Here is a 10,822-nt window from a genome sequence, read left to right as displayed (position 1 = left end):
TACATTCAAAATATTATTTTTTTAAAAAATAAAAATTAATAAAAAAATATTGGATCTTTTTTGTTACATTAATTCTAAACAACACGATGTGGCTCAAAAGGATTTGAGGTTTGAGAGAAAATCATATTTAAAGATTCGAATTCAAAGAAAAATCTCACCCACCTCACCCCATCCGGATGTTGACAGGTGTCCGGCCTGTCCGACCCGCTCCGCCCGCCCGCACCTGCGCCGCTCGCAGCCGTCCGTTCCCCACCACGCTCCAATCTCAAAGCGCGCTACCTATATGGATTGGCCGGGACGATGCAAAGCACTAGTGGCCCATCCACGGCCCAAAGCCCAATCTCGCAGCCCTAGGCGCCAGCCGAGCGGGAGCCTCTCGTCCAGGTCCAGCACTGGGCACCAAAACCTCGGGAGGCAACCGGCCGCCGGCGTCGCCCTCGTAGCAAGATGTCGTTCCGGGCGCAGGAGATGTACAAGAAGGTGGTGCGGCGCGTGGGCGGCGAGGGGAAGCTGCCGGCGGAGCTGATGGATTCGGTGAAGAACATGCTGCCCAACAGCAAGGTCGTCATGGGGCGGGCCAAGCGCGGCATCTTCGCCGGCCGCCACATCCAGTTCGGGAACAAGGTCTCCGAGGACGGGGGCAACAAGTGAGCCATCTCGCCTATTCACCTCCGCAATCCATTCCCCCTCCCCCTGTCCTTATCCATGCGCGTAGCTCTCGTCTGTTGTAAGTGAGAGATTCAGTTGTCGGAATGGGGATTAGAATTTTGTGATTCGGTGCAGTATGTCCGTTTAGTCGTGGTGGGTTGGATGGTAAGGAGTTGGATTTCGATCTTCTCTGCGAAATTAGGATATGTCGACCTGGATGCAAGGCTGGAGCAAATAGCACAAGAACAGGCCCCTGAAGAAAATGTTCAAATTTCATAGAATTGGATAAGAAAGTTGCGGGGACAAGTGATAGAAACTCCTTAGGAATGTGTGGTCAAGGGTGACTGCTATCTGAGTATCTGGGAGAGCAAGGCTGCATTGTCTAGTTGCTGCCCCCAAGCCAGGTGCGGCAAGTTCTGATCACAGTGGCTAGGTTTCCATAACAAGCCTTGCCAAATATATCTCCCTAGAATCAGATTTATTACTTTCCCTTCAAGCAGGATATCAGATTATTACTTTCCCATAAATCAGGATATTAGCTTCTTTATTATGTATTTCCTTTCATAGACTTTCCTAAGTTGTAAGGGGCCTCTCCTATATCAAGGAGGGGTGCATATCATCAAAGGTCAGCAAAGAAGTAATTCTCCTCTCTCTCTCTCTCTCTCTCTCTCTCTCTCTCTCTCTCTCTCTGCTTCAGCCATCACGATGCCGGGACGCCAAGGGGCAAACCACCCTCGGCCTCCCGTCCACCACAGTTACGCCCTCCGGTCATCACCGAAGAACCCTTTGATTGAGGCCCGTGACATCCTAGCATCAAAGACCAAGTTCTTCAACCACCACACACCATGTTCATCTCCAACAAGCCTCAATCAGTTGAATACATGCTTCGCGACCTCCTGGTCGGCCAACAAATGCTCTGTGCCGCCATCGACCGCATCAACCGTCACGTCAGCAACATCGACCAGCAGCAACAAGCTCACACCAATGCCATCAACCGCCTGGAACACGGCCGCAAAAAAATAGTGGCAGAGTTGTTCCTCCTCAACCTGATGTTGAACCTCCTCGACGACTATGCCGACTTATTCCACGAGTCGACCGGCATGCCATCGGCCCGCACCAGCAGTCATCACATCTACCTCAAGGTCGGTGTCGACGCGGTGTCTGTCCAGCCCTACAGGTACGCCTAGCTGCAGAAGGACGAATTGGAGCACCAATGTCACAATATGCTGCACCAAGGGCTCATCCGCCATCGTGACTCAGTGTTCTCGGCCCCTGTCCTGCTCGTGAAAAAACGGTACAGGACATGACACTTATGCGTGGACTACTGCGCCCTGAACGACTCCACCATCAAGGACAAGTTCCTGATCCTGGTGGTGGACGAGCTGCTTGATGAATTGCGCGGCACCAACTTCACTAAGCTCGACCTCCGCTCCGTGTACCACCAGGTGCTCATGCACACCGACGACATCGGGAAGACGACGTTCCGTACACACGAAGGCTTGTTCGGGTTCTTAGTGATGCCCTTTGGCTTAACTAGCGCTCCAGCTACCTTCTAAGCCCTGATGAATGAAGCACTCGGTGACTTCCTCTGACATTTCGTCCTCGTCTTCTTCAACGACTCCTCATCTACAACACTTCCTGGTCCGAGCATCTTTGCCATGTTCGCCAGGTCTTTGCCGCACTACGACAACACCGCCTCTTCCTCAAGCGATCCAAGTGCTCTTTCGGCGAGCAATCGGTCGGCTACCTTGGGAACGTCATATCTGCATACGGAGTGGCGATGGATGAACAAAAGGTGGACACGGTTCTGGACAGGCTGACCCCTCATTCGCCACGAGCAGTCTGCGCCTTCCTCGACTTGGCAGGCTACTACCGCAAGTACATTCGGAGCTTCGGTGAACTCGTGGCTCCCTCACCAGCCTCCTCAAAAAGGAGGCCTTCGCATGGTCGCGGGACGCCGATTGCGCATTCAACAACCTCAAAACGACCCTCATGACGGCACTGATTCTACAGCTCCCCGATTTCACCATCGACTTCGTGGTGGAATGCGATGCCTCGGGACACGGCATCGATGTCGTCCTTCACCAGGGCCAGGGCGCCATCGCCTAATTCAGTCGGCAGGTGGCCACGACCACTCCAACCTCACTGCTTACGAATGGGAGCTCATCGGCCTAGTGCAGGCCGTGCACCATTGGCACCCGTACCTATAGGGCTTGGTACGCACAAATCACTGCAGCCTTAAATTTTTACTTGACCAGCGCTTGCCTATGATCCTGCAGCATCATTGGGTCAGCAAGCTCCTCGGCTACGACTTTAGCGTCGAGTACAAGACCAGTCGCACCATTGTGGTGGCTAACTCATTTTCATGCCGCGACTCGGAGACAACACTAGCCTTGTGCGCCCTCTCGGCTATCCAGTTCGTTGTCTTCGACGACATTTGGTGCGAGGTGGAACATGACGATGCCTTATGCGCCCGTCGGGACGCTCTCACCGCCGACCCCGCTCCAGGCCCCTAGATCGTGACAGATTGCCTCATCACGTTCGGCGGGTGTCTTTTTGCCGGCCACCTCTCCATCGTTGCAGGCCATCTTGGCGGCCACCCATAGTGTGGGCCACGAGGGCGTTCAAAAGACGCTCCACCATCTCCACGTCGACTTCCACGTCCCCAATGGTTGCGCTGTCGTCCTCGACTATGTGCGCGCCTGCACCACCTGCCAGCGTAACAAGGTCGAACAACGGCATCCACCAGGGCTCCTCCAACCCTTAGGCATTCCCACGTCAGTATAGGTCGACATCACCGTGGACTTCGTCGAAGGACTATGACACATTGCACCTTCGCTGCCTCATAGGCGATCACCCCCAACAGAGGCTCTGATGGCTGCCCTGGGCAAAGTTTGCCTACAACACCTCCTTCTAGGCCTCCCGGAAGCCGTCGCCATTCCGTGTCGTGTACAGCTGCAAGTCTCCAGCACTGCGTGGCTACCAGGATCGGCTGGAGAAGCTCAGCAGCACCACAAGCGCCTCTACGACTCCAACCATTGCGAGGTGACCTTTGACGTGGTCCAATGGGTATGGCTGCGCCTTCTCCACCACCACGCCACATCCATCTCCACCCAAGGCCGCAGCAAGTTGGGACCACGCTACTATGGGCCGTAGAAGATTGTGCAACGCATCGGGCATGTCGCCTACAAGCTGCAGCTCCCTCGGCACGCATCCATGACGTCTTCCATGTGGGTCTTCTCAAGAAGTTCCATGCCCCCACCCCAGATGCTAACCCACAGCTACCACCCATCCTCCATGGCCGGGTCTGCCCTCAACTGACCAAAGTACTCAAACCCCGTTGCGCATGGGACAAAGCAGCAGCAGCAAACACGGATCTGGGTAGAGATCATGGCTAGACTATGAAGAATTCATCCGGATCTTCCCTGCATTCCAGCTCGAGAACGAACTGCTTTTGGAGGCGGGGAGAGATGTCATATGGGATCAAACCTACAACCGCCACCCCAAGCCAGGTACGGCAAGTCCTGATCACAGTGGCTAGGTTTCCATAACAAACCTTGCCAAATATATCTCCCTAGAATCAGATTTATTACTTTCCCTTCAAGCAGGATATTAGATTATTACTTTTCCTTAAATCAGGATATTAGTTTTCTTATTATGTATTTCCTTTCATAGACTTTCCTAAGTTGTAAGGGGCCTCTCCTATATAAAGGAAGGGTGCATATCATCAAAGGGTAGCAAAGAAGTAATTCTCCTATCTCCCTCCCTCTCCCTCTCCCTCCCTCTCTCTCTCTCTCTCTCGGCTCCAGCCATCTCGGCACGGGGACGCTGAGGGGCAAACCACCCTCGGCCTCCCGTCCACCACAGTTACGCCCTCCGGTCATCACCGGAGAACCCTTTGATTGAGGCCCGGGGAGTTACAATTTCTAAGCTTGGTTCACAAGAGAGAAAATGGCCCCCGTTGTACTCCTTGTGTTAGTGTGAATTCTTGTAGAGGTGGTTGAGTTGCCCAGAATTTTTTCCAGCCATGTAATTCCAGAGCACTTGATTGTTTCATGATATCCTCAAATTAAGTTAAAGTCATCAGCCATCTTGAGAATGATAATCCCATAACCTTGCAACCTCATTATCTCCCTTCTGATCTCCCTCATGATTCATCTGGTATTTTCTTATGCCAAGATAACCATTCGATTTGCCTGCATTTACACTTGAACTAATTCAAAAGTTGCTCGTATGTACCTGTTTTGATTTGATGGGTTTACTTGTTTAAGCAGCATGTATGCTCAGCTGGTTGATTTTTAGGGTCATTCCTATAATCTCTAGGCTTGGAGCTAGCCTGCTTAATGAATTATAAGTACGTAGTCCTAATGTCCTATGGCCTGACTTCCATTTGTCTAAAGAGATACATCAGAACCACGTTCTTGCATTTTCTTACTAAATTGGTCCTGTTATTGACATTGGGAATTTTTACTTATGGAGTAGTACGTTTAAAAAAATGTCCTATTGATTAAAACTAGTTAAATGGCCGTGCGTTGCTATGGCAAAAAATGCATAGATTCTTCCAAAGGTATGGAGAGGCAAAATCAGTGATGTAACGCTGGAAAACCCAATTACATACTATAGGTCAACAATATGTAAACTCTCTTCAGCAACAAAAGAATATGTGAACTCTTGCTAGAATAATAATCTGCCGAACAAAAACATGAGCTCTGCTCAAGATCTCTTTATATAGTAATGATATGTATGAGTAATTCCAATGTTACAAACACATTCCAGAGTAGTAAGGTCTTCGTGTGTAGAAGCAGAAGCTACTATGCAACCATCAGGGCTATGCAAAATTAAAAAGAGACTGGACAAATATTTTCTCTAGAAAATAATAGAACACAAACTAAATGTAGAACAAGAATTAAGAACAGGGCTCACAACACCATGGTTAAATCCCACTCCAAAGAAATTAGCATTGAAATTGACTTCACTTTAGAAAATACTGCCCAGTTATATCAGTTATTGTTACCCATTTTTAACCTTCCCCAAACATAATTTTAGTTATGTGCCGACCAAAAGTATCAGCACGAGTGACATATTTCACACCTCATGTATAATCAAATGATTTTGCACGCTTATCACATGGAAGAAAACTTCTTCCGCCAAAATTTGAATATCAATTTCAAGGGGGAAAACACAAAATTACTTCGAAACTATGATACTGACTCTCTGGAACTCAAAACTACTTCCAGAAAAACCACACCATGCAAGATTAGTTACTGTCGTTTGGCAGATTGCAAAATTTTACCCAATTGTGTAATCATACTCATAGAAGCAAATATGGAAACATAGGACCGAATGAACCAGCGTTTGGACCACAAAAATAACTTGCCTAGTCCACTTTGTAGCAATGCTTCGAATAAGATCAAAGGTAGATGAACCTGTCGACATCGATAATCCTTTTGGTCCATTACCTGCCATCATAGGTGTTTGATTGAGAACCAAGCATTAAAACAATATCACCGCCTATCCCCAACTGTAAATAGGTAAACCTTTTCCAAGAAAATCAATAAACAAAACTGATCCATTTGCCAATTTAAGCTGATAAATTCTATTGCAAAGGAATGGTGCATGTGACATCACAAATGCACATTAACAATTACTTGAAGTATAGGGAAGGGAAGCGCGGCTAGTAGACACCATGACAAAACAGTAGGGGCAGCTAATGCAAAAATTTAACAACTAAAATTTAGTTTACTGATGATTGATCGACGTCATATAGAATACTCCACTGATGCAAGTTTAAATTATTTAGCCATTATTCAATCAAACCGACCACATCATGAAAATTACCACTGAATTGGTTGGGGGATCATATAAAAAGATGATGAGAAATTGCACACAATGAATTAAAGGGAAGAAAACAACGATTAATTGCAATAAACAACGATTAACTTTGTAAAGACTGAATTGGAGGAACGAATGAAAAGAAAAGACACCTGAAAAAAAGAATGAATAGACCAAGTTGGAGGAACTAATTAGGATTCCCGATCCCAGAATCCCAGCTCCATTTGCAAGAAAGAATCCTATGAGTAGCACATCGATCATAGCATGAATCCAAACCTATATCGTAAGAGCATATCTAATTCCATGAGTAGAATATTAGCACTCATCGTACCTTGTTGTTCAGATGCAATCTTGAGCGTGGGCAGCGTAGCCCGCGAATGGGGGACACGGAGGAGAGCGAGGCAACTTTGGATATTTGTAACGGCGATGGTGACGGGAGGGCTAGTGTTGTGGAGCGTCAGTCGCCGAGGCTTCCGTCTGCAATCACTCCCGGTCAAGGAAGGACATTGGTGGTGCGGGCGGCGGTGGTGATAGGCGAGCGGGCCGTCGTGAAGGCGGCGCGCGACGAAGAGGCCTATGGTCAACGGGTTTGGCGACACACGGTGGTGAGGCATCGCTTGATGAAGAAGGCCGCGGTCGACCCGTTTGGCGGCGCGCACGGTGGCTCGGTGGTGAGACGCGACGAAGGTGGCGGTGGCACTGCGGTATGTATGGTGTGATTTGGGGGGCCACGAGAGGGCATAACATAGAGGGCAGATGGGAGAGAGACGGGAGGCGGCACGGGAGGGCAGAGCGCGGAGGTAGGAGATGCAATGGCCTTTGGATGAAAGGGATGTCGAACCGTGGAATGGATACAAGCCGTTGGATGGTGCAAGGATTCAGAATGGACACATGACTCATTAGAGACTTTTTAAGTAGGACAGATTACCACAACATTAGCCTTTCTTAAAAATTTCTTGGTATGTGATGCATACTTTTTTGGCTACTATACAAACCTGCTGTTGTGGTCTTACTTTTGTAACCTTTTGATTAAATTCTTTGCTTTTTTAGATCTAGGCGAACATGGAAGCCAAATGTTCAGGGGAAGCGTCTTTTTAGCTATATTCATGACCGGCACATTAGAGTCAAGGTTACCACTCATGCACTCCGGTGCATTGACAAAGCTGGTGGGATAGATGAGTACCTCCTGAAGACACCTTACCACAAAATGGATACTGAGATGGGGATAGTGTGGAAAGCAAAGATAGAAAAGATGTATTCAGAGCTGGCTGACATGGAAGTAGGCTTCTTCCCTCCTGAGGAAGAGGCTAAGATTGAACAGGGTTTCGATGATGTTCGTGCTGCCAAGAGGAATTTCCGTAAGGAAGCAAGAAGAGCTTTGGCGAAACAGAGGCAATTAGAAGCAGGTAATGCTGGTGATGACCAACAGATTGAAGTAGCAGATTCAAAGGAAGAGGTCTCTGATGCTGCTGCGTAGTTTGCACCTAACCTGCGTACTCGTCTTCAGTGGTAAATAATTATAAACTTTTATGTCTTGAGTCACCATCACTTATGTAAAGTCCTTTGAAAACTCGTTTTTCTATTCAGTATCTTATATATCCCAAAAATCGATGATGATTGTGGCTGTGAAGTTCCACTGTGTTTCTGCTAGAAAAAGGGTTGTATTATGGAGCATGATCCAGATAAAATCCCCTTCATATTACAGTTGGAAAGCTTAAAAGCTCCTCATATTAATGTAGTATTATTATTTTGTTTCTCATCTAGATGGAGCCTTTCTTTTGTGATATCATTTCATAAAAGGCAGAAGTGTGTCTTCGTAACAAATTGTTTCAGATGAATGCCATCTACTTGTATAAATTTTGTTTTGCTGCATTGTGTGCCTGCATCTATTTGTTTACCGTATACAACTAGTACTTGTCAAACACTAGATTTCAGGCTTCCTGTATGCATGCGGGTATTCTTTGGACCTTTTGTAGTCCAAAGTTATATTGAAGTTGACACGCTTCATGTCTTGTAGATCAAAGAAGGAAGAGAAACATTTGGTGCCCCTGGACAAATAATGGGAGGCTTATTATTTGCTATTGAGTGGGGAAAATTTACTTGCACATCATCTATCCCCTTTTCTGGGAGCGGCAGTCAATGTTAAACCCGAAGTCTCTTCTATACCAGCATCTTGATGTTGCAAGCATTTGCAGATTTGGTGTAATTTCTGTACAATTGTTGAATACTCTAGTGCCAACATTCAGATAAGTTTTTCTTCTAGAATTTTTCTATTTTCTACAACTGTCACTTCAGCTGAGCCGAAATATCCTACGTCTGAGAGCAATGAGTGGATAGATGGTAAGATAGCTAGAGTCATAACATCCCAGCTCATGTCTGCTACATTCCTATTCGTTGCTACTATTCTAAGTAGCCACTTGCTTGAAAGCAATCGAAACGCTTCTCTAGCCTACCTTACTGTACATCGTTGTAGCATCCAATGATATGGTGCAATTGTTTAGTTGGACCAATCTGCTTCCTTAGATTCAGAACATTTTTAATTTGAACCCTTTTGATGTATGTGGGATTTGAACTGATGTTATTGGATCGTGCTCGTGTGTTTTTCTTTTCTCATTGTTGCGTCTGCTTGGAATTTTAGTTGTGAAGAACTCAGGATATAATCATAGTTAAGTGCTTGTTGATATAATATCAACAGGGAAGATACATTGCCGGTTCCATATGAACAAACATAAAGTTTGAAATTACATGGCCATTAATCCCATTATGTTCCATCTAGCCTAGTTTCGTGAGGACATCGCCGAGAACAGATTTGGTCTCCGCGAAGTACTTCTCAGCCTCTGTGGGGCTCTTGATCTTCGCCGCATGGTCAAGCTGCCAAACGGAGAAGTGAAGCTCATGGGTTAGCGCTGCAGCTCTTGTAAAAAAAGAGAAGAAAAAAAAATTGAATTTTTATCGGTTCAACGGCTGGCGTACATCGTCGATGGTGTTGAAGAGCTTGCCGGTGAGCTCCTTGAGGCTCTTCTTCTCCTCCTTGGGCTTGGAGGCAATGACGGTGTTGAGGTCGTAGCGCAGGTAGGAGGCCCTGAGGCGGAGGTCATTCTGGACGTACGGCCACGCCTTCTTGTCGATGAGCGGCTTGAGGTTGATGATGTCCTGCGCCGACGACTTGGCCCTCGCCGCCGCCTCCGTCGGCGGCAGCGGCTGCAGGTAGAACCGCTCCTTCAAGGGGAGTCCAAAGTCCCTCGCCTGGTCAGAGTTTTCAGTCCCAGCTGTGCCACAACAAATTAGAAACGGATGCATTTTAGTCGTATTTGTTTGACGTGAGGTTTTCGATGAGTTTATATGGGTGCACAAAATAACCTTGCTTGTCCATATTCTGCGGATCAGTGCAGACGGTTTTTTTTTTTGGTTAGTTATTGGCTGCACTCACCTATGTTTTACTTAACTTATTATTACTGTTATTTACAAGAGTTTGCAACTTTTTTGTTCAAGAAATACAAAGCTAGAAAAGTTTTTGTTTTGAGGAAATACGAATCATGATCGTTTCAAAAAAGGTATTATATGCCACAGGCTTGATACAACATAAGTTGAAAGTTGAAACCACACCTTATGAAATGCTCCAAATAATTCTGAACCAGTACTGATCAAGATCCAAGAAAGACGTAAAAGCTTGGAAACATCTAGAAAAAAACAAGTTATGAAGTGACTCACGAAGTCCACCGGAGGGCGGCGGCGGGGCCCCGATCTTGATGGTCTTGACGGCCTCGGCTTGCGCCGCCTGCGAGAACGCCCCGCCGACGATCCCGGTCGCCACCAGCCCGAGCACGGCGCGGCGGCCCGCCTGGGCAGCGGTCTCGCCCTCGGCCGACGCCCTGACGGTCGTCCTGGCCCTGCTGGCGTCGCGCCTGCTCGATGGCACGCCCTGCGACGCGCCGCGCAGGCCGGTCATGGACGCCATGGCTTGCGCCATCTCAGCTCAGACCTTCGCCTGCCTGCCTGCTGCTCTCTCCGCGCGAAGTAGTCGAGCAGTCGCGTGCTCGAAGGGCAGCGTGGCAACAATATATGAGGCGGACGTGGTGGCGTCGTTTGCAGCTGCGACCTTATCTGACTGGATAAGTTGGCAGCCAGTGGGTGCACGCCATGTGGCCTCGTGAATCCCCTGTGGCCCCCATTTGGATCGCGTCTCTGCCAATGGGGCATAGGCACGTGTCGCCAAGGGTTCCCAACACACTCCTTTCCTTCAGCTGATTGGTGGTACTGTTTGAAGATTCTTACCAATAGGATGAACACGTATGATCACAAGTAGAAGATCTTTCCTAGGATTAGTTTTTATAGAATTTGT

The 10,822-nt window shown here is 47.7% G+C and overlaps 2 protein-coding genes across 4 annotated transcripts; one reads left to right on the top strand and one right to left on the bottom strand.

The window, feature by feature from the left end:
- The first annotated feature begins 321 nt into the window (after positions 1-321).
- On the top strand, positions 322-9,039 carry LOC133891282 (large ribosomal subunit protein bL28m-like). 3 transcript variants are annotated; one of them, XR_009904169.1, is made up of 4 exons: positions 322-647; positions 7,531-7,989; positions 8,498-8,589; positions 8,629-9,039. XR_009904169.1 is itself a non-coding variant. In XM_062331991.1 (3 exons), the coding sequence occupies exons 1-2, from the start codon at positions 448-450 to the stop codon at positions 7,955-7,957; spliced, it is 627 nt and encodes a 208-aa protein (XP_062187975.1). In that variant the 5' UTR covers positions 322-447; the 3' UTR covers positions 7,958-7,989; positions 8,498-9,039. The 3 variants fall into 3 exon arrangements, 2 of the variants coding, with proteins under 2 accessions (XP_062187975.1, XP_062187976.1); XM_062331991.1 differs by having other exon boundaries at positions 8,498-9,039; XM_062331992.1 differs by lacking the exons at positions 7,531-7,989; positions 8,498-8,589; positions 8,629-9,039 and adding an exon at positions 6,824-7,506.
- Positions 9,040-9,137: 98 nt separating this feature from the next.
- LOC133891281 (oxygen-evolving enhancer protein 3-1, chloroplastic-like) lies at positions 9,138-10,519 on the bottom strand. The gene is made up of 3 exons (XM_062331990.1): positions 10,192-10,519; positions 9,454-9,749; positions 9,138-9,351 (listed from the first exon to the last, which is right to left on the bottom strand). The coding sequence occupies exons 1-3, from the start codon at positions 10,448-10,450 to the stop codon at positions 9,253-9,255; spliced, it is 654 nt and encodes a 217-aa protein (XP_062187974.1). The 5' UTR covers positions 10,451-10,519; the 3' UTR covers positions 9,138-9,252.
- Positions 10,520-10,822: the final 303 nt, after the last annotated feature.

Source organism: Phragmites australis, chromosome 14 (assembly GCF_958298935.1).
Source record: "Phragmites australis chromosome 14, lpPhrAust1.1, whole genome shotgun sequence".
Taxonomy (NCBI): Eukaryota; Viridiplantae; Streptophyta; class Magnoliopsida; order Poales; family Poaceae; genus Phragmites; species Phragmites australis.
The sequence above is the reverse complement of the archived record's forward strand: the minus strand, read 5'-3'. Positions and strand labels throughout refer to the sequence as shown.

Coding starts and splice junctions, on each gene's coding strand:
- LOC133891282 (XM_062331991.1), top strand. CDS start 448: ATGTCGTTCCGGGCGCAGGAGATGTACAAGAAGGTGGTGCGGCGCGTG. Junction 648..7,530: donor TCCGAGGACGGGGGCAACAA/GTGAGCCATCTC, acceptor TTGCTTTTTTAG/ATCTAGGCGAACATGGAAGC.
- LOC133891281 (XM_062331990.1), bottom strand. CDS start 10,450: ATGGCGCAAGCCATGGCGTCCATGACCGGCCTGCGCGGCGCGTCGCAG. Junction 9,750..10,191: donor GCCGCCCTCCGGTGGACTTC/GTGAGTCACTTC, acceptor GTTGTGGCACAG/CTGGGACTGAAAACTCTGAC. Junction 9,352..9,453: donor TCTTCAACACCATCGACGAT/GTACGCCAGCCG, acceptor TCCGTTTGGCAG/CTTGACCATGCGGCGAAGAT.